Below are 22,823 nucleotides of genomic sequence, written 5' to 3'. Positions count from 1 at the left end.
TGCGCATCCGAGACCCGCCTTGCTGTGGGGCCAAACCCGTGTGACGCCTCCTCCTCACTCCCCCAAACTACACCTCCGTGTGCCTCAGTTTCCTTAGGAGCAAAAGAGGGCCTCAAATACACACAACAACATTGGCGAATCTTCGTGATAATCCTGCGGAGGGAAAGAAGCCAGATAAAAAAAGAAGATATATACTCTCTGGTCCCATGTATATAAAACTCCAGAAAATGCAACTTCATCTCTAGTAGCCGAAAGCAGATCAGTTTCGGGGTGTCTGGGGGTGGGGCGGGGTGGCGAGAGGCTAGAGGGAGGGACCAAAAAGGGCTAGAATATACTTCTTGAGGTGGTGGATGTGTTTAGTATCTTGATCCCGGTGCTGGTTTTCAGGATGTGAAACTCATCGGATTGAACACTTGAAAGGTGTGTGGTATGATGTATGTCAGTTATACCTCAATAAAGTTGTAAAAAAAATTTCAATGCGTCTGACTCAGGAGTGTTAGGAGGATCAGCTGAGTTCATCCGTGTAAAGCACTTTAGCTTGACATTTGAGGCACAGTCAGGGCTCAGGGAAAACCCGATCGCGACCTCAAAGGCAGATGACAGCGGAGTGACCCTGTGAACCGCAGGGAGGGTGGCCTCTGGTGGCCAGTCCAAGGGCCCTGTCCCCAGCAGGCTGAAGGAAGGCGTGGGACATAAACAGCACGAAAAAAGACAGTCCCCTCCCTGACTTTCCCTCCCCTCTTCCATAACTACACCTGCCTTCAGTCACACCTGCCTCCTTTCTCAAACATGTGCAGTCCCACCCCAGGACCTTTGCTCTTGCCATTCCCCCTGCCCGCCTAGTTCTCTCATCCTGGGTATCTGCATGGCTCCTCCTGGACCTCTTTCAGGAATTTATTCAGATGTCATCCCAGCAGGCTGACTGTGCTCAAGATCTACCCCACGCCCACCTTTAGGCTCTTTTCCCATTCTCCATTCTATTTTTTTCCAGAGCAGCTACCACAACCTGACTGAGTCAGCTCAGGCTGCTGTAACAAATGCTGCAGACTGGGTGGGTTAAACAATAAACATTCCTTTCTCACGATTCTGGAGGATGGAAATGTGAGATCATGGTGCTGTGCAGAGAGAGAGAGAGAGAGAGAGAGAGAGAGAGAGAGAGAGAGAGATCTTGTCTCTTCTACATTTTTATAAGAGTATTAATCCCATCATGGAGTCTCCACCCTCAAGACCTCGTCTAACCCCTGATCACCTCCAAAGGCCCCACCTCCTAATGCCATCCCACTGGGGGTTAGAGTTTCAATCTATGCATTGGGCGGAGGGGCACAAACATTCAGCCCATAGCACTGATGATATAGATATAATTAGATATAGATATAGATATAGATATAGATAGATATAGATATAGTATATTTATGACCTCTGTCCCCACCGTGCCACGAGGCCATGGGTCTCTGTCCATCTTGTTCACTGCTGGCCCCTCAACACTCAGCATGTGGCCTGGTACACAACAGGGCTCAACAACACAGAAAGTGCAACAAATAACGTGGAATGGAAAGGAGAACTTGTTGTGGGGGACAGCTGGGTTGTGGGGCTACAGGTGACCCCCCTCTGTTTGACCTGGTGCCTGACCACCCCCAAGCCGGTTCCTTGGAGGAGGGGGGTGTTTTATGGTGTGGCCCTCGATTCCTTGCCCTTCATCCCCCTTCCCAATGAGTACCACCACATCATCTCCCTGCCTGGGTCTGTGTCCCCATCCTGGGGGCCAGCCTCCACATCTGTGCCCCTTGGAATGTCTCTCAGGCTCCCCAGGCTCTGTGTGTCCCTAATTGACCCTGCATTTCACTCGCACTGGCTTTTCCTCCCATACCCTTGCTCCACCCCCACCCGCAGCCTCCATCACCTCCCTTACCAGGATCCGTCAGTCCACTTCATAACCTGTCTTCAGTTGTCCTCATACTCCCAAAGCAGCACAATAGTCATGGCCACCTAGGCAGATGCTGCAGTGTGACCTCGCCTCTCAACACCTCAGTTTCCTCATCTGCCAAATGGGCTAGTAATAGTCCCTAATTCCTAGGGTATTGGAGAAGGATGAAATGAATATGCAGAATGCTAGGAACTGGCTCACAGCAGGAGCACCTGGGTGGCTCAGTCCTTTAAGCATCCGAGTTCAGCCCAGGTCATGAAACCCCCCTTTGTGGGTTCGAGCCCCGCGTCTGGCTCTGTGCTGACAGCTCGGAGCCTGGAGCCTGCTTCTGATTCTCTCTCTCCCTCTGCCCCTCCCCTGCTTGCACTCTGTCTCTCTGTCTCCCCCAAATAAATAAATATTAAAAAAAAAAAAAAAGAACTGGCTCACAGCAGCCACCACTTCAGTGTGAACTGTTGCTATTGTCCTTTTTTTTTTTTTTTTTTTTTTTTTTTAGCAGGGAAAGGGCAGAGGAAAAAGAGGAAATCTCAAGCAGGCTCCACACTCAGCACACTCAGGGCTGGGTCACGCGGCCCTGGGATCATGACCAGAGCTGAAATCAAGAGTCAGACACTCAACCAACCGAGCCACCCGGGGGCCTCCACTATTGTCATTCTTATTCATCACTGCCCTCCCACGTCTGGCCCCCATCACCAAGTGTCCACAGGCCAATTCTGACTCCTCTAGTCTCCACAACAGCTAGAAGAACCTATCTATTTATCAAGTTATTTTTTAAATGTTTTGTTTATTTTTTGACAGAGAGCAAGGAGGAGGGACAGAGAGAAAGGGGGACAGAGGATCCGAAGCAGGCTCCAGGCTGACAGCGGTGAGCGCATGTGGGGCTCGAACTCACACACCAGGAGATCATGACTTTGGCTGAAGTTGGACACCCATCCGATTGAGCCACTCAGGTGTCCCAAGATATTTTTCTTAAGTTTATTTATTTATTTTGAGAGAGAGACAGATAACAAGCAGGGGAAGGGCAGAGAGAGAGAGAGAGAGAGAGAGAGAGAGAGAGAGGAAGAGAGAATCCCAAGCAGGCTGTGCTGTCAGTGTAGAGCCCGACACAGGGCTCCATCTGATGAACCATGAGATCATGACCTGAGCCAAAATCAAGAGTTGGATGCTTGGGGCATCTGGGTAGCTAGTCGGTTAAGTGGCCAACTTCAGCTCAGGTCATGATCTCATGTTTCGTGAGTTCAAGCCCCACGTCCGGCTCTGCTGACAGCTCAGAGCCTGGAGCCTGCTTTGGATTCTGTGTCTCCCTCTCTCTCTTCCCCTCTCCCGCTCACACTCTCTCTCTTAAAATAATAAATAAACATTTAAAAAATAATAAAAATGGACACAGGATCTCAATAGATATTTTTCCAAAGAAGACATACAAATGGCCAACAGGTACATGAAAATGCACCCAACACCATTAATCGTAAGGGAAACACAAATCAAAACCACAATGAGATATCACCTCACACTTGTTAGAATGGCTATTATAGGGGCACCCGGCTGGCTCAGTCAGTAGAGCACACGACTCTTGATCTCAGGGCTGTGAGTTCGAGCCCCACATTGGGTGTAGACATTACTTAAAGTATAAAATCTTATTAAAAACAATAATGGCTATTATAAAAAGGATAACAAGGGGCGCTCGGATGGCTCGGTCAGTTAAGTGGCCGACTTTGGCTCAGGTCATGGTCTCGCGGTTCATGAGTTCGAGCCCCTCATCAGGCTCTGTGCTGACAGCTCAGATTCTGTGTCTCCCTCTCTCTGCCCCTCCCCTGCTCACACTCTGTCTCTGTCTTCTGTCTTTCTGTCTCTCTCAAAAATAAACATTAAAAAAAAAAAGGTAACAAGGGTTGGTGAGGTTGTAGATAAAAGGGAACCCTCACGCACTGTGGGTGGGAATGTTATGTTGGGGCAGCCGCTCTGGAAAACAGTATTGAGGATCCTCAAAAAATTAAGACGTAAGCTACCAGCTGACCCAGCAATCCCACTTCTGGGTATTTATCCAAAGGAAATGCGAACAAGATCTCGAAGAGATCTCTGCACTCCCTGTCACTGCGGGATTATTTATAGTAGTCAAGACCTGGAAACAATCTAACTGTCCCTTCGTGGTTGAAGAGAGAAGAAAAATGTGGTGTTTCTACACAAATAATGGAACATTACTCAGCCTTAATCCTGCCTTTTGAAACAACATGGATAGACCCTGAGGGCATTATGCTAAGTGAACTAAATCAGATGGAGAAAAACAAATACTGCATATGATCTCCCTTATATGGGGAATCTGAAAAAAGACCAAACATGGGGCACCTGGTGGGCTCAGTCATTGGAGCATGAGACTCTTGATCTCGGGGTTGTAAATTTGAGCCCCATGTGGGTATACAGATTGCTTAAAAATTAAAAAAAAATCCTAAAAAAAAAAAAAAAAAGCCTTAAGGGGTGGCTGGGTGGCTCAGTCAGTTGAGCGTTCGATTCTTGTTGATTGTGGCTCAGGTCATGATCCAGGGGTTGCGAGACTGAGCTAGCTTGAGATTCTCTCTCTCTCCTGCTCTGCCCCTCTCCCCCACTAATGCTCTCTCTCTCTCTAAAGAAAATTTAAAACAATAAAAAACAAAAGCCTGAACAACAAAGAAAGAAACAACAACAAAATGAGATCATAGATACAGAAAACAGACTGGTAACTGCCGGAGGCAAAGGGTAGGGGTGAGGAAATGTGTGAAGGGAGTCAAATGGTACAAACTTCCAGTTATAAGATAAATAATTTCCTGGGGGATGTAATGTACAGCATGGTGAATACAGTTAACAATACTGTAGGGGCGCCTGGCTGGCTCAGTCAGTTAAGCAACCGACTCTTGATTTCGGCTCAGGTCGTGAGCTCACAGTTCGTGGGATCGAGCCCCATGTCGGGCTCTGTACTGACAGCTCGGAGCCTGCTTGGGATTCTCTCTCTCTGTCCTTCCCCACTCACATCTGTCTCTCTCTCTCTGTCTCTCTTAAAAGTAAACAACCTTAAAAATAAAAAAACAATACTATATTATCTATTTGTAAGTTGCTATCTTAAAAGTTGTCATCATAACAAAAAGAATTTGTAACTATGTGAGGTGAAGGATATTAAGTAAATTTAGTGTGCTAATGATTTGGCAATATATACAAATATCAATTCATTATGTTGTACACTTGAAACTAATACAATGTTATATGTCCATTATATCTCAATAAAAACAAATAAAAAGAAACAGATAAAATTAGTTTTTTTATTGAGAGACAGAGGGCGCAAGTGAGCAAGGGCGAGGTGAGAGAGAGAGAGGCGGGGTTCACCCGATGAGGGGCTTGGGCTCACCCAATGCAGGATTCAAATTCACCAACCGTGAGATCATGACCTGAGCCGAAGTCAGATGCTTAACTGACTGAGCCACCCAGGTGCCTCCAAATTATTATTTTTAAAATTTTATTTTTAAGTAATCTCTATACCCAGTGTGGGGCTCAAACTCACACCCCCAAGATCAAGAGCCACGTGCTGTACTAACTGAGCCAGTCGGGTGCCCCAGGTAAAATTAATTTTAATAATACGTTTTAGAGGCGCCTGGTGGACTTCGGCTCAGGTCATGATCTCGCGGTTTGTGGGTTCGAGCCCCGCGTCGGGCTCTGTGCTGACAGCTCGGAGCCTGGAGCCGGCTTCGGATTCTGTGTCTCCCTCTCTCTCTCTGCCCCTCTCCTGCTCGCGCTCTGTCTCCCTCTCTCTCTCAAAATTAAATAAACATTTAAGCAATTGTTTTAAATAATAATACCTTTTATTTTAGCCGGTATACACAAAATATTATCATTTCAGCATGTACTCAGTATAAAAAAATATTATTGAGCTGTTTGACCTTTTTTGGTACTGCCTTCAAAATCCGCTGTGTACTTTACACCCTTAGCACATCTCAGTACAGACTGGCCATATTTCAGGTGTTCACCAGCCCCATGTGGCCGGTCGCTACTGTACTGGACAGTGAAGGAACTATAACCAGTTGGTCTCGTGGGTCCTTCCCTCGTGTCCACGGATCACCTCTGCCTGATTCAGGGATGACCACATCGAGCTGTTCCGCGCCCTCTCTGTATCTCCATCCGTGCTGGCCCTGCCCTTTGAACTCCTTCTTCTCCTCTCTGCCTCTGCCCTCCTCCCGCAAGCTCCCATCCCCTTAAGCCAGTCGCCAGGCACCCGAACCCCAGGAACCCTCCACTGGGCCACCCGAAACTAGTCTGGTTCCATCTGTGGCCACCGCCTCAGCCTCCAAATGCTAGCATTGTCAGAGGCCAGTCTGCCTTCTGGGCCGTATTGTCTCTCCCAGAGAGATATTTTGAAATCCTAAACCCAGGCACCTGTGGCTGTGACTTTATTTGGAACGAGGGTCTTGGCAGGTGTAATTAGTGAAGATACAGTCATACTGGATTAGGGCGGGCCCTGAATGCAAGACAACCAGTGTCCCTATAAGAGGAGACACAGGGGCACCTGGTGGGGGGGCGGGGCTCAGTTGGTTGAGTGTCTGACTTTGGCTCAGGTCGCGATCTCACGGTTTGTGGGTTTGAGCCCCATGTTGGGCTTTGCGCTGGTAGCATGGAGCCTGCTTCAGATTCTCTGTCTCCCTCTCCCTCTCAAAAATAAATACACGTTGAAAAAAAGAAGATGATGAGACAGAGAGACATAGACACCAGGGAGAAGGTCATGTGACCATAGAGGCGGCCATTGGAGTTATTCACCTGCAAACCAAACAATGCCAGCAACAGCCAGATGCTAGGGAAGAGGCAAGGAACGAGTCTCTCCTCTCCCCTGGGGCCTTCTGAGAGAGCACGGCCCTGCTGACACCTTGGCTTTGAACTCCTAGCTCCCAGAACTGTGGGAGGAGCCATTTCCATTTCAAGCCACCCTGTTTGTTATTTATTACAGTGGCCATGGGAAACTAATATAGCCTGTTGGTACCTCTCCCCTTCAGGCCTCAGTTTGCACATATCTGTTCTGAGGCCTGTCCTCACCTCCACTGGTCTAGGGCCCTTTATGTGTTCTCAGTCCCCCCTTGACCACAACTGTAATCATTCCTCATTGGCTGTGTCATTGCTCATTAATTCCGGTGCCCTGTGAGAGCAAAAGCCCCCCGGAGACAGGAGCTCTGACTGTCCTGCCTCTTCTTTCAAGACTGTCCATCATCCCTTGCCACGTGCCTGCCCCCAGAGCTAGCAAGGACAACGAGAGAAAACCAGACAACCCCACTCCCTCGTGTCTCTAGAGTTGGGACACGACTGATTCGCAGTAACTATTTGTTGAACGACTAAACGATCGCAGAACTTAGCCATCCTCAAAGCCTCCTCCCAGCTGTTTCTGAGTCTGCAGAGCTGGCTTCTCCAAGGTTCCAGATCAATTCCCTACTGACTTTACCTGTCTTAACTCACTTAACACTCAGTGCTACCCTATGAAGCAGGTACACTTATTATCCCCCTTTTGCAGATGAGGAAATAGAGGCTCTTGGGAATAGAGGTCATACAGATTATCCCCAGGGATAATCTTCATAGTCCCCAGGCATTGACAATTTAGAAAGCAGCCCAATAAATACACTGGCAAAAGATTTCAACAGGCTCTTCACAAAAGCAGATAAATGGATGCCAATAAGCACACAGAAGCATCTCAATGTCATTGGCCATCAGGTAAACGCAAAACAACATGACAGCCAGATAACACTACAAACCCATCAGAAGGGTGCAAATGAAAGAGACTGCCCAGACCCAGTGCTGGAGAAGACGCGGGGGAACAGGAACATGTAACTTACATGCCGCGTGTTGTATGTCAGTGACATCTCAGTAAAGTCGAAGGAACAAATCAGTATGGTCACGTTAGGGCACAAGATGGCCCTTGAGTGGAATTCAGTAAGGTAGGATTGTCTTCCGGTGACTGTATTTTGGTGTCAGTGCATGAATCTTATCGTGGGTCTCTCAGCAATTCCAAGGATGCCTCCGTGCCTCTCCACCCCGTTCCCATGCCCCTTCATGAAATACATCATGCCCCGGAAATCCCTCCCAGGCTGAGCAGTTGCTAGAATAAATTACACACTCTTGAAGAAAACTAAATCTGCGGATAGATGCTTTCTCACCATAGATCACTCTCCTTTGTCAAACATCCCTGCTTCCTTGTACTGTGCCGTGCTTCCTGTGTGAGAAAATGCTCTAGAAAGCTCTGCTCGTTGCTGCCTTTTCGGCTGAAAGGAGGTAACATTCTTCTTTCATTCAACAAATGTATCCCAGACATCTACTACGGGCCAGGCTCTGTCCCGGGGTCTCGGAGGTGGGATGCGGGCGATTGGTGATGAACTCATTGCACAAAGAATTTCACAGTTGGGGCGCCCGGGTGGCGCAGTCGGTTAAGCGTCCGACTTCGGCCAGGTCACGATCTCGCGGTCCGGGAGTTCGAGCCCCGCGTCGGGCGCTGGGCTGATGGCTCGGAGCCTGGAGCCTGCTTCCGGTTCTGTGTCTCCCTCTCTCTCTGCCCCTCCCCCGTTCATGCTCTGTCTCTCTCTGTCCCAAAAAATAAATAAAAACGTTGAAAAAAAAATTAAAAAAAAAAAAGAATTTCACAGTTATGATTGCAGTAAGGGTCATGTAGGAAAATACAAGCTTACAATCTGGGAGAGGAAGTGATCTAGTTATCTGGTTTAGGGGCTATGATCCGGGAGGACCTCTCTGAGGAGAGGCAGAGGAAGACACTGAGGAAGACACATTTAAGTCGGGCTTTATATTAGTATAGGTCAAGTTTCGTTGCAGTAACAAACAAGTCCAAAGCACAGTAGTTTAAGGAAACCAAAGTTTATCTCTCCCTCGTGTTACTCATTCTATATCAGCTGGCAGGGGCTCGGCTCCGCATGGTCATGCAGGGACTCGAGCTGAGGAGGCACCCACCATCCTGTGGCCGCACCATGTTGAACTCACTGCCTCAGCTGCTACAGGGACAAGAGGGAGACTGGAGAAGTGGGGGGCGGGGGGCTTTCCAACGCCGCTGGTCAGCAGTGACCGACGTAGAGAAGTGATGTATTTCATTTATTTATTTTTTATTTTTAAGACAATTTTTAAATATATATATATATTTAGTTTATTTTTATTTTGAGACAGAGAGAGAGAGCAAGCGAGACAGGGGTAGAGAGAGAGAGGGAAACAGAATCTCAGGCAGGCTCCACGCTGTCAGCTCAGAGCCCTATGTGGAACTCAAACTTACCAACCATGCAATCGTGACCTGAGCCGAAGTCAAGACTCTGACACTTAACTGACTGAGCCGCCCATGAACCCCTTAAATTTTATTTTATTTTGTTTTATTTTACTTTATTTTATTATTAAAAAAAATTTTTTAATGTTAACTTATTTTTTTTGAGACAGAGAGAGACAGAGTGTGAGTGGGGGGAGGGGCAGAGAGAGAGGGAGACACAGAATCCTAAGCAGGTTCTAGGCTCTGAGCTGTCGGCATAGAGCCTGATGAGGGGCTCAAACTCATGAACTAGGAGATCACGACCTGAGCCAAAGTCGGCTGCTCAACCGACTGAGCCACCCAGGTGCCCCTTTATTATTATAAAAAAAAATTTTTTTTTGACATTTATTTGTTTTCAAGAGACAGAGACAGAGCATGAGCAGGGGAGGGACAGAGACAGAGGGAGACACAGAATCTGAAACAGGCTCCAGGCTCTGAGCTGTCAGCACAGAGCCTGACATGGGGCTCGAACCCACTAACCGTGAGACCATGACCTGAATTAAAGTCAGATGCTTAACCTACTGAGCCACCCAGGCGCCCCTATTATTATTTTTTAATGTTTATTTTTGAGAGAGAGAGATAGCAAGCAGTGGAGGAACAGAGAGACAGAGGGAGACACAGAATCTGAAGCAGGCTTCAGGCTCCAAGCTTTCAGTGCAGAGCCTCATGTGGGGCTTGAACTCATGAACTGTGAGATCATGACCTGAGCCAAAGTCAGACGATTAACTGACTTTAGGGCCACCCAGGTGCCCCTAAATTTCTTTTTTAATGTTTTATTTTATTTGGGGGGGGGGGCAGGCAGAGCATGAGCAGGGGAGGGGCAGAGAGAGGGAGACACAACCTGAAGCAGATCCAGACTCTGAATTGTCAGCACAGAGCCTGATGCGGAACTCGAACTCACAGATTATGAGATCATGACCGGAGCCAAAGGTTGACGCTTAGCCGACTGAGCCATCCAGGCTCCCCGGAAGTGATGTATTTCATTTCCACTTGCATTTCAGTGGCCAAAATTAGTCAATGCAGTCACTGAATTGAATGGCCGTTCTCAGTCAATTGTTATTGGTTTACCCTACAAAAGTCCATCATGGGATGTAAAGGATGTGGAGGAATTAGCCAGAAAAAAGAAAGGAAGGAAATGCATTCCCCAGCACAAACAGCAAATTCAAAGACACCGGAAATAAAGAGACAGTAGGTCTACAGCTCCAAAATTCTGATAGAGAAGGATTTTTTTACCCAGACCACTATTTCCAGCCAAAACAGTGATCAAGTGTGAGGAGCCAATAAAGACATTTCAAAACCTGGAAGGGTTCAAAAATGTTATCTCCCACGTTCTTATAGTCTTAGAAAATTATTGCAGGATGCACTCCACCAAAACCAAGGGGGCAAACCAAGAAAAAAAGGAAGACACAAGAGTGAGGAAACGGGTGTCCCAATATAGGACATGAAGATAATTCCTGGGACAGGGGCAGGAGAAATTCTCCAGCACAAAGAACCCAGGAAGAAAACAGAATTCTACCTATAGATACATTATCTGGAAGACGCAATCATTTGGAAAGCTGAATTGAGGTGTATTGCCAGAACATCCAAGAAGGAAAAAAAAAAAAAAGCAAGAAAGAAATAGGTAATTATCTCCAGATGGATTAATTATACATCACAATAATTACACTTTCCAATTGTATCCTTCAAAGGGAAATGAAATTACATTTCCATAAAAAGCAATAAAAAGAATGTGAGCCACCGAGACACCAGGTGAATGCGTGTCTCGGATCCAGTTGATGACTCAGGGCACCACGTGATGGCCGGGAGGCATCTCAGACTCCACTGGAATAAACTGAACTCCACAAATGTAACTCCTGAGCTTTCTGACGCTCGGGGGCCTTGGCATCTCGGATGCCTGAAACCAACCTACCAAGGCTTGAGGACTCTCAGTGGCTTAAATGGAGGTGTCCATACAAATCTGGGATGACTCTGCCCCTCCAACCTGGCCAATCAGAGCAGTCCATCCCCTAGGCCTGGTGATTGGTTTGGTTGTGTCACGTGATCCTAGCTGGACCAATGAAGGAGAGACATCCCTTTCCAAGGGGGTGCCGTGTGGAAATAATGGGTCCAGGGTGCCCGACGGCGTCTCAGCCACCCAAAGGGGAGCCTGATGAGATGAAAACCTAGTTGAGCCAAGAGACAGCAAGTTAGATTCCGACGGACCCTGGAGCTTCTTGATCCAGCTCCGCCTAAAGTCACTGCAACTCCTAGACCCCTAGATTTTCAGTTACAGCAGCCTATTCCTTTCCTTCCTTTTCCTCACACGAATATGAGCTGTTTTTTAGTGGAACTCAGTTTTTTTTTTTTTTTTTTCCTGGAACTTCCAACTAAGCACATCCTGATAAATATAGCCCCTACTCAATGCTAGACATTGCACTAAAGAGTTGGCATGAACTTGGGGCGCCTAGGTGGCTCGATCTGTTGGGCGTCTGTCTGACTCTGGATTTCAGCTCAGATCGTGATCTCACGGTTTCGTGGGTTCGGACTGTGTCAGGCTCCGCATTGGCAGCGTGAAGCCTGCTTGGGATTCTTTCTCTCTCTCTCTCTCTCTCTCTCTCTCTCCCTCCCTCCCTCCCCTACTCACAATGACTCTCTCTCTCTCAAAATAAATAAACATAAAAAAATTATATATAAAAAAAGAGTTGACATGAACTGTTTTGTTGAACCCTATGAGAGAGGGAATAATCTGATGCCCATTTAACTGATGAGCAAATTGAGGCTCACAGAGGTGAATCCATCCACCCAAGATCATCAGAGCCAGGATTCCAGCCCCTGCCTGTCTGACCCCAAAGCCTGCCTCCGTTTGACCATGAGGAGAAGTTGCCAGATTTGGAGATTCAGAGGCAAGAACTATGCTGTGGGGTGAAGGGGAAAGAGCCAGATGCCAAAGGCCAGGACTCTTTGAACTTTCTTCAAAGAGCACCAAGGAGGAATGGAGGGTTGTGAGCAGGAGGACCGGAGGAAAGGTGGACTGCAGGGTGAACAACGGATCATTAAAAATAGTAACAAAAAAGGGGTGCCTGGGTGGCTCGGTCTGTTGAGCATCCAGCTCTCAGCTTCTGCTCAGGTCATGATCTCTCAGTTTGTGAGTTCGAGCCCCATGTCGGGCTCTGTGCTGACAGCTCGGAGCCTGAAGTCTGCTTCGGATTCTGTGTCTCCCTCTGTCTGCCTCTCCACTGCTTGCACTCTGTCCCTTGCAGGAGAAATAAAAATATATATCCACACAAAAAGCCTATACACGAAGATTCGTAGCATTTTTTTCCTAGCTAGCCAAAAAGGCAGAAACAACCCAAGTTCCATGAGTTGAACAGAAAAAAATATTGCGTATCTATACAACGACATCCTATTCAGCCATAAAAAGGGATGATGTACTGATTCATGCCACGACATGGATGAAACTCAAAAACGTGGGGCGCCTGGGTGGTGCGGTTGGGTAGGTGAACAGCTCTTGATCTCGGCTCAGATCGTGATCTCACAGTTTGTGAGTTTGAGCCCTGCATCGGGCTGTGCACTGATGGCAAAGAGCATGTTGGGGCTCTGTCTCTCCTCTATGCCCCTCCCCTGTTTGTGCTCTCTCTCTCTCAAAATAAATACATCTAAAAAATAAAAATAAAGAAACAAAAAAACGTTATGCTGAGTGAGAGAAGCAGCCAGACACAAAATATCAAATAGTGTATGACTCCATGCATATGAAATGCCAAGAAGAGACAAATCCTTGGAGATAGAGAGTAGATTAGTGGTTTCCAGGGGGTGGGAGGAGGGGAGAAATGAGAATATTGGCAATGTGTATGGAGTTTCCTTTTTTTAAAAATTTTTTTAAGTTTATTTTTGAGACAGTGAGAGACAGAGCGCAAGCGAGGGAGGGGCAGAGAGAGAGGGAGACACAGAAACCGAAACAGGCTCCAGGCTCCGAGCTGTCGGCACAGAGCCTGACGCGGGGCTCGAACCCACGAACTGTGAGATCGTGACCTGAGCTGAAGTCAGAAGCTCAACTGACTAGCCACCCAGGCGCCCCTGGAGTTTCCTTTTTGAGTGATAAATTATTCTAAAATTGGTTCTAGGGCTGCCTGGGTGGCTCAGTAGGTTAAGCGTCCAGCTCTCGATTTCGGTTCGGGTCATGATGTCACAGGTTCATGGGACTGAACCCCGTGTGGGGCTTGGTGCTGATGGTGCAGAGCCTGTTTGGGATTCTCTCTCCCTCTCTCTCTGCCCCTCACCCATGTGCTCTTTCCCTTTCTCTCTCTCTCAAAATAAAGAAATAAACTTTAGGGGCGCCTGGGTGGCTCAGTCGGTTGAGCGTCCGACTTCGGCTCGGTTCATGATCTCACGGTCTGTGAGTTCGAGCCCCGCGTCAGGCTCTGTGCCGACAGCTCAGAGCCTGGAGCCTGTTTTGGATTCTGTGTCTCCCTCTCTCTCTGACCCTCCCCCGTTCATGTTCTGTCTCTCTCTGTCTCAAAAAAATAAATAAATAAACATTAAAAAAAAAGAAATAAACTTTAAAAAATAAATTAAAAATAAAATAAAATTTGTTGTGGTTGTACTTATCCACTCTATGATACACTACGAAGCAGAGAAATATACACTTTAAATGGGTGAATTGTTCGGCATGCAAATTAGCATCTCAATAAAGCTGTTAAAACATAATATTTGACATTTACAGAGTGGTTTGCTCTGTCAGGTGAGGTGTTAACACTTTGCACCAATGACTGCATTCGTATTCACAAGATCACGGTGAGAAAGGCTCCATTTTACAGATGCAGAAACAGATCAGAGAGAGGTTTGGCAAGTTATATAGTGAGGTGGTGGTCAGATAGCAGAGGCTTGGCATTTCAGGCCACCAGACCTGACCCTTCTCTCACCCCCAATCCACCCCCACCTTCCCTGTACTTTCCTCCTCCTAAGCCAAGCTCCTAACCAACTGACTGATTCTAGTTTCTTTTACCCACCACACTCTTTGCAGCCCCCGGGCCTTTGCATGTGCTGATTGACTCCCTCTGCCCAGCTGTTCTTTCCCCCTTCCCTCCTGCCTAGCCTGTAAAATGAATGTCTAAGTGTGAGGGGGCAAGAAAGAGGAGGTGCTGACTCCCAGTTTCCAAGCCTAGGGCTTGGGAAGTGAGAGTTGCAAGGAGTTAGGGCACCTAGGGGGACTGCCTGGAGGGGAAAGATCAGGGCCTGCCTCCTCTGTCTCCTGGGGACTTGGATCCCAACCCTCATTAACCACTTTAGAAGTCCTTGGCCTGAATTTAACCCAAGCTGTAGCTGGGGCCACATGCCAAAAGAGGATGAGGTCAGCTTTTCCCCTGGGCAGTTCGCCAGGCCTGGGGTGAGCAGGTGAGGAGAGAGTCGTGTGGCTCTGCCCAAGTCCTGCCCACCATCTTGGCACAAGGTGAGGCCCCACCACCGAGCTCCCTTCTCCTCCCTTTCCCCACCAATTGAAAGTCTCTTCTGGGAACCTTTTAGAACCTTTCATAAGAACTACACGAATGCAGGGGCGCCTGGGCGGCTCAGTTGGTTGAGCGTCCAACTTCAGCTCAGGTCACGATCTCACCTTTCCCAAGTTCAAGCTCCAGATTGGGCCGACAGCATGGAACCTGCTTGGGATTCTCTGTCTCCCTCTCTCTGCTCCCCTCCTGCTCACGCTCTCTCTCTCAAAAATAAATAAACATTAAAAGAAAAAAAAAAAGCCTTAAGGGGCACCTGGGTAGGGCTCAAACCCACAAACCGTGAGATCATGACCTGAGCTGAAGTCAAGAGTCAGACTGAGCCACCCAGGCACCCCAATAAATTTCTTTTGTAAGAAATCAAGACCTGGGTGCTGAGTGTACTCGTGCTTTTTCTAGAATGTCAATGCTTCTGAACCTTCAGCAGACAGATCTAGGAAATATGTGAACTAACCCATGGATACACACACTGATATTTATTTTTATATCTACCTATTAAAATAAACATGTCATACTGTTAACCTAACCTCAGCCCAGCACCACATTGCTTGTTTTTTTGTTTTTGTTGTTTTTGTTTTTTTTAGATTTTTATTTTCAAGTAATCGCTACACCCAAGGTGGGGCTCAAACCCACAACCCTGCAATCAAGAGTCTTACGCTCCATGAACTGAGCCGCATTGCTCATTTGTAACTTCCTCCTGCAGCAGCATGAAACCTGGCTGTCCATATCTACAATATGAACTTATATGTTCAACCCTAGCACATAAACAGTTCTGGAATTGTTAACCTGGACCCCTGTGACCAACAAATTTGCCAACGAAGGCGCAAACTGTTTAGACAGTTGTTTGGGAAGCCTCTCCGCTAAGCAAAACGAGAGTGTGGTTGTGGGACAGAGGTGGTCCTCGAGCCTCCATTTTGAGATCCCCCCAAACCATGACTGCTCTGGTCTCCAGCCACGGGAAAGCTGTCAGTTTGCACCCCCTGCAGCCACATTCACGCCTCAGGATTGGTCTGAAGGGGGTGGAGAGGGCAGAAAGAGAACCCTGCTGTGGTCCTCCTATTCTCTAGGTGGGTGGGGGTCAGAAGGGACTGTGTTAGGAGCGCCTGGGTGGCTTCGGCTCAGGTCATGATCTCACGGTTCGTGAGTTCGAGCCCCACATCGGGCTCTGCACTGACAGCTCGGATGCTGGCTTCGGATTCTCTATCTCCCTCTCTCTCTGCCCCTCTCCGGCTTGTGCGCGCACCCTCTCTCAAAAATAAACATTTAAAAAAAGAAGAAGGAGGAGGGACCATATTAGGCATTTTGTCCCGTCCCAGGCACTGACTCTGCTTTGAGAGTGGGTGCAGACCAGGGTGGGGTGGCCCCCGTGTGCGAGGGCTCTGGTGGCAGAACCTGCTTGGTGGGTGAGCCCGCCCAGGCATGCATCAGGTGGGCGGGCTGTGGCAGGAGCTGGGAGGCCAGGGATGCCCTTCCCCTGGGAAGAAACCAGCCTTGGCAGGAGTGGGGGAGGGAAGGGTGGGCGCCCTTCCCCAGTGGGAATGGGCTGGGGGTGGTGTTGCCTGAGGCCCATGGGATCTGAACGGAGTCCCCTAATTCCTCCTTGGGGATACAGTGGTGACCAATAATCCCCAACATTTATTGCGCTTTCCCTGTATATCCTTGTTCTGTTCTAAATCATACCTTTCATCCTCAACAATATCCCTTAGAGTGGATACTGTTATTGACTCCATTTCACAGATGAGGCCACCGAGGCTCAGAGAGGATATCCTTTGCCCATAGTCCTAGACTACAAAGTCACTGAGCCTGGCTACAGACTCTGAACCCTTGATCTTTATATGACCTCTGGGCAGAGGAACAGACAAGAGTCTGCCTTCCTGGATCCAGGAATGATAGGCCACATGAATAAATAATCAAGGTAATTTCAGATGGTGCCAAATGCTGTGCGAGCTTGGGGAGGAGAGGGACAGATTAATGGAGGCCTCTCTGAGGAGGTGACCAACTGGGAAGGGTTGGAAGAAGGGAGGTCTCCAGGGAGACCTATCCCCAAGTACAAAGGTCCTAAATTGTGTGAAGAATTGGGAGAAGGCCAGTGGGGCTGGAGGGCAGTAAGGCAGGGAGTAAGTAAGGAGGAGACACCAAGCAGGGCCACATGGACCATGGTGAGGACTGGCGTTTCCTCTGAGTGACCTAGGGAGCCATGGGAGAATTTAGAGCAGGAGAGGGACCTGAGCTGAGTGTTAAGAACTGTACCACAGGTGTGGAATGGCGGGTCAAGGTGGACGCACAGAGGCGTCCAGTCTCCTGACATCTTCTGGAGAAGTCAGGGTCCCAGTCTATAGAAAAGAGGCACAGGAGGTGGCAGGAGGCAGGGAGGGTTGGAGGCCCTGGAGGGAGGCCGGAAGAGCCTCCCTTCACAGCTTCAAGCCCCAAGGAGGTGAGATTGACGCCTGGGGGTGTGAAGAGGCCACCTTCCCACAGGGGATGTGGCTTCCCCTTTACAGAAAAGGGTCATTCCTGTATCCAGGCCTGTGCGGCCCCACAGCTTTTGGGGAATCTTCAGGGCTTGGAGGGCAAGGCTGTGGGGCACCAGCACTAAAGCATTACCCATCCCTTTACTCTGGCCCCACTGACTGCACCACCTCGCATGTGTCTCTGGCATCTTTGGTTGGAGCTAGAAGGAACTGTTCTGCCTCCCACCAGGATTCCCAAGGAGCTACCTGGAGACGCAACCAGGCCTGGGTGCCCCTCGAGATCCTTTACCCCCAGCCTCTGATTCAGCGCCCCTGGGACGCCCTCACCCCACCCGCTGCTGGCAGAACCCGAGCAGAGGCCAAGTCAAAGGGCACCATCCTGGAGAAAGTCCGCGGCCACCGGGCCCAGCCCCTTTCCTGCCTGTAGCCTCTGGTCTGAGGGTGCGGGAGCTGGGCCTGGCCAGGAAGCTCCTGGGAACTGGGAGAGGGGGCGTGGGGCCAGCTGAGACTGGCCCGCTGGAGGCCTGGGAGAGGCGTGGGAGAGTGACACAAAGACACAGCCAACGACTGAAAGAGACCCACCCTGGGAGACCCAATGAAAGAGATACACAGAAAGCGAGGGAAACATTCATTCATTCACTCACTCATCGGTTAATTTATAGGGCCTGGGCTGTGTCCCAGCAGTGCTCACGACAGATGCAAATCCCTGCCTCCATGGGGACTCACAGTCTGATGGGGACACAGCCCAGAAACACGTTAAATGAGTAAATCACAGTGTTGGAAGCAATAAGGGGGGGGGGGGGCAGGAGGGCTTAGGAGCCAGACCTTTCTCATTTGGAGAGAGGGAGGTTCCCACCAGAATCCTGCCTTCACCTTCTCCTCCGGAACTCACTGTAAGCCAGGTGTGGGATAGGAGAAATGGAGAGGGGGCTGCGCCCCGAGTCCCTATCTGCTGGGGAAAGGGCACTGAGGCCACAGCTGCTCTTGCTGAAGACCCCCCCCCCACACACCTAACCTGCACTGCCAGGGTCCCTCAACGATGGGGCGTTCTTGGGGTGCAGCCCGGAGGCTCAGCTGGAAGGTAGGAGGGAAACAGGGAGGGGACAGTGTCCAGGCCCCGGAGGACAGACAGGACCCCTCTGGTGTGGGGCGGGAAGAGGCGCAAGCTGCGACCGCCCCTGCAGAGAACCTCCCCTTCCCGCGATTCCGGGTCCTCCCACCGCGACGACGGAGCGTCCCTGGGAAAGAAGTTCAGGTCCGGAGGGGGCAGCCAAGGGCTCGCTGGTGCCAGTCGCCGCCGGGGCGCGCTCCGGTGCCGCGGCGGGTGGCACAGGCTGGCAGCCACGGGCTGGGTGCCCGGGCGCCAAGGGGAGGGGGCAACCGCTTGCGACGGCCAGCGGTCCGCGTTGCGGGCCCGCCCCCTCAGCTCCAGCCCCGCTCCCCGCCCCCCCCCCCCCCCATTAGCAGCGTCCCCTCACTCTGCTCCTGGCAGCGCGACTGCGGGGGGCGCACGACCAGGGCGCAGGGGTGAGTATACAGCACTGGGTCTCCAGGCGCGCGGGGACTCAGCCTGGCCCGCAGGGGGTTACCCTGACCACTACCCCAGTCTCCTTGTCTCCGGTTTCCCCGGAGGCCTGGGGCGGGGGGCAGGGGGAAGCCGGCGACTCCCGGGCTGGATGCGGGGCCGGGGATGGGGGTGGGGACGCCTGGAATCCCCTGGCCTCGCCCTCTCCGGGCCATGCCACTGCAAGTTTCGCTACTTCAGTCCTGCTGCCAGGCAAGCCGAGGCGAGGCGGGAGATGTCCCCATCAGAGCGAGTGTAACCCGTGTCTGCCTGTATTCGATGCCTCCCCCCCCCCCCCCCCCCCCCCCCCCCCCCCCGCCTTCAGCGTGGCTGAGTCCGTGACTCTCTGTGGATTTGTATTTGCGCTTGTTCCTTGAGTGCAGCTGAGGCCGTCTGGGATGCATTTGTTCCTGCCACGTCCAAATAAGTCGGCTCCCCTTCCCAGGCCTCGGTTTTCTCATCTATTAAGTGGGATTCGCACGACTGTGTGACCGTTTCTGAGTAGCTGTATTTGCGCAGCTGCGTGAGAACCTTTGTGTCTCCTTCTATGCGGGGTACTTCTTTTGAGCCAGTTTCCTGTCTGTAAATTGGGACTAAGGGGAGAGCTGTCCGGGGGATTAAAGGGTGAAATGGGAAGTATTAGTATTTTTTTTTTAAGTTTATTTATTTATTTTGAAGTGGGGTGGGGCAGAGAGAGAGGGAGACACTGAATCCGAAGCAGGCTCCAGGCTCCTTACTGTCAGCACAGAGCCCCACATGGGGCTGGAAGTCCCCAACCGGGAGATCATGACCTGAGCCTAGGCCGAGAGTGCCACCCTTAATAACCAACTGAGCCACCCAGGCGCCCCTGGGAAGTATTATTATACCCTAATGACACGTGCACCCCTCTGCAAAAGCCTGTCTGTGAGATCTGGATCCTGTCGGCTGCCCTCAGGCTCTGTCTTTGCAAAGTAGGAAGCCGGGGGTTCAGCAGGGAAAGGCACTGGGTGCAGCCGAAGCGAGCAGATTGTAGAGCTGTGGGCTCCGGGCTGGGCCTGGGTGGAGGTTGTGAAATTGTGGCCTATACGAGTGGGCGTGAGAACCTGTGCGAGTGTGGCTGAATTTGGGTCTCTGTACGTGCCTATGTAGCTCTGTTCATGTGCGAATATATTTTCTCATTTCCCTGATGGGGTGTGACTGTGCACGTTTCCCCTGCTTTGTGACTGTGTATACATGTCTTTGTCAGCGTGTCACTGTATTTGTGTGCGTTCTTGTCTGCTTATGATTGAATCTGCCCCTGGATAGCCCAGATTATGGGATTTTTCGTGTCCCTTTCCTGTGGGACTCTGTGTCACCGTGTCCCCTCGTGTCCCCTGCGTGTCTTTGCGTCGGCCTGTCTCCAGGGCCACCTCCTTTTCATCCCGAACTCCCTTTGGGTCCCAGCGGAGGTGTGCAGTGGTGGGTAGGGGGTTAAGGCCCCTTTCCCAGAGCTGCGAAACCCCGCCCCACCCTGCCAGCCTCCTGACCTGACACACCACCTTACCTCTCCGCAGCCTTGGGGCGGGCGGCCCATGGAGCCCGGGCTGCTGCGGCCGGCGCCGGTGAGCGAGGTCATCGTCTTGCATTACAACTACACAGGCAAGCTTCGCGGAGCACGCTACCAGCCCGGCGCCGGGCTGCGTGCGGACGCTGTCGTGTTCCTGGCCGTGTGCGCGCTCATCGTGCTGGAGAACTTGGCGGTGCTGATCGTGCTGGGGCGCCACTCGCGCTTCCATGCGCCCATGTTCCTGCTCCTGGGCAGCCTTACGCTGTCCGACCTGCTGGCGGGCGCGGTCTATGCCGCCAACATCCTGCTGTCGGGGCCTCTCACGCTGCGCCTGTCGCCCACGCTCTGGTTCGCGCGTGAAGGGGGCGTCTTCGTGGCGCTCGCCGCGTCCGTGCTGAGCCTCCTGGCCATCGCGCTCGAGCGCCGCCTCACCATGGCCCGCCGAGGACCCGCACCCGCCTCCCGTTGGGGACGCACGCTGGCGCTGGTGGCCGCCGCCTGGGGCGTGTCGGTGCTTCTCGGACTACTGCCCTCGCTCGGCTGGAACTGCCTGGGCCGCCTGGACGCCTGCTCCACCGTCCTGCCGCTCTACGCCAAGGCCTACGTGCTCTTCTGTGTGCTCGCCTTCCTCGGCATCCTGGCCGCCATCTGTGCGCTCTACGCGCGCATCTACTGCCAGGTGCGTGCCAACGCGCGCCGCCTGCGGGAGCGCCCCCGGGCCGCGGGGGGCGCCTCCGCTCGGGCACGCCACACGCCGCGCTCGCTGGCCCTGCTGCGCACGCTCAGCGTGGTGCTCCTGGCCTTCGTGGTGTGCTGGGGCCCTCTCTTCCTGCTGCTCTTACTCGACGTGGCGTGCCCAGCGCGCGCCTGCCCCGTGCTCCTGCAGGCCGACCCCTTCCTGGGTCTGGCCATGGCCAACTCGCTTCTGAACCCGATCATTTACACGCTCACCAACCGCGACCTGCGCAACGCCCTCCTGTGTCTCGGCCACCGCGGCCGCTGCCCCTGCAGCAGAGGGCACGGCGCCTCCCAGGGGTCCGAGAGCGCTGCTGGGGCTTCAGGACGCTTGAGCCGCTCGCTGCCCCCTGGCTTGGACGGCAGCTCCAGCCGCTCCGAGCGCTCCTCACCCCAGCGGGACGGGCCGGACACTGGGGGCTCCACTGGCGGCCCGGGCGCGCCCACAGCCGCCCGGACCCTGGTACCGGCACCTGCCGCAGACTGACGCCCTTTGGCCCGCCGTTGCCCTTCCGAAGACCTGTTTTTGCAGACTTTTCTTCTTAAATAAAGGCATTTGTAGGAAAAGCAGCCGAAGGTGGTGGAGACAGAAGAGATGAAGGGAAATGTATTTTATTGATGCTAAACCCCAGAGCAGTGAACAAACAAAACAGACAAGAATCGCGGCCCTTGTGGAATTGACATTCTGATGGGGGGCACGGGCAATATCGGCGTGGGGAAATCATGGAGATAATTCCAGCTGCAATACCGTGATGCGATGGTGGTCAGGGGATGCTTCTCTGCTGGAGTGGTGACATATGATGTAAGCTGAGAGGTCATTGCCCTGGGGGCACTTGAAAGAAGAGCATTTCAGGGTGAGGAACAGCAGTGCAAAGGCCCTGAGGCTGGAACGTGCCTGCGTGTTCCATGAAAAGCAAAGATCCCCTCACGGCTGGAGCAGCGCTGGAGGGGGTGGATGGTGGGAGAAACAAAGGCAGGGAGATGATGGGACCCACAGTGCAGAGCCCTGTGGGTCCCCTGGAGGACTTTGGTTTTGCTCTGAGGTGAGAGGCAGAGGGCGGACTTGATGTGCTTCAGCTGCTCACAGATCTCTGTAAGGGTGAAGGTAGAAGCTAGAACAAGGTGAAGGTGCCCGCACTGGTCCAGGGGAGCAGCGATGGGGACTCGGACCATGTGGATTCTGAATAGATCTTGGAGACAGCAGACAGGATTCCCGAGAAATGGAGTGTGAGAGAAAGAAAAAAAAATCAAGGACAGTTTCCCTCCCCGGTTTAGAGGAGAGGATACCAAAGACAGGGCAGACCTAAAATTGGACTGTGGGAGACGCAGCCAGTTCCTCTCGGAAACAGGATTTCTCTGAGCGTGGTGTCAGATCCTTCGTAAAAAAAATGAAAATATAATAAAATAAGGAGAACAGTTACAGCTTATTGCGTCTGGCTAGTCATCCCCACAGTGGTAGGCCCAGGACGCCCCTCTCACCCTTACTGCAACCTTGCAAAGTGGGTTTCCTCACCCTGATTTGACAGATGAGGAAATTCCAAGCAGTGAGTACCTTGCCTGGTGTCTGGGCTAGGATAATACTGACCCGGACTGTCAGGCCCCGGGGCCCTAGGAAGCGCAGGCCTGATGTCTGGTTCTGGTGGAGGGGTGTGGCAAAGCCAGACGCTCCCTGCCTCGGTGGTCTGCATTCTTGTCTGGGGGGGGGGGCTCTTTGTGCCCATGAGAAGCTCCAGGCCTGCTGGCTGTGGCCACAGGATGTCCCTAGATGCATTCCCGACCCTAGTGCCACATTGCTGACCCAGGGGAGGGGCAGGGGGCTTCGGGCTC

At 51.5% G+C, this 22,823-nt stretch overlaps 1 protein-coding gene and 1 long non-coding RNA gene across 2 annotated transcripts; one reads left to right on the top strand and one right to left on the bottom strand.

Moving 5' to 3' along the window:
• Positions 1-22: 22 nt before the first annotated feature.
• On the bottom strand, positions 23-7,910 carry LOC125152408 (uncharacterized). The gene is made up of 3 exons (XR_007147177.1): positions 7,759-7,910; positions 1,910-2,070; positions 23-153 (listed from the first exon to the last, which is right to left on the bottom strand). It is a non-coding gene; the product is annotated as an uncharacterized LOC125152408 (long non-coding RNA).
• Positions 7,911-18,442: 10,532 nt separating this feature from the next.
• S1PR5 (sphingosine-1-phosphate receptor 5) lies at positions 18,443-22,593 on the top strand. Its single transcript, XM_047834259.1, has 2 exons — positions 18,443-18,699; positions 20,269-22,593. The coding sequence occupies exon 2, from the start codon at positions 20,287-20,289 to the stop codon at positions 21,481-21,483; it is 1,197 nt and encodes a 398-aa protein (XP_047690215.1). The 5' UTR covers positions 18,443-18,699; positions 20,269-20,286; the 3' UTR covers positions 21,484-22,593.
• Positions 22,594-22,823: the final 230 nt, after the last annotated feature.

The sequence above is a fragment of the Prionailurus viverrinus genome, chromosome A2, assembly GCF_022837055.1.
Source record: "Prionailurus viverrinus isolate Anna chromosome A2, UM_Priviv_1.0, whole genome shotgun sequence".
Classification (NCBI taxonomy): Eukaryota; Metazoa; Chordata; class Mammalia; order Carnivora; family Felidae; genus Prionailurus; species Prionailurus viverrinus.
This window is presented reverse-complemented; position numbering and strand designations above follow the sequence as displayed.

Bases quoted from the DNA above. Each gene is read 5' to 3' on its own strand.
- S1PR5 (XM_047834259.1), top strand. From the start codon at position 20,287: ATGGAGCCCGGGCTGCTGCGGCCGGCGCCGGTGAGCGAGGTCATCGTC.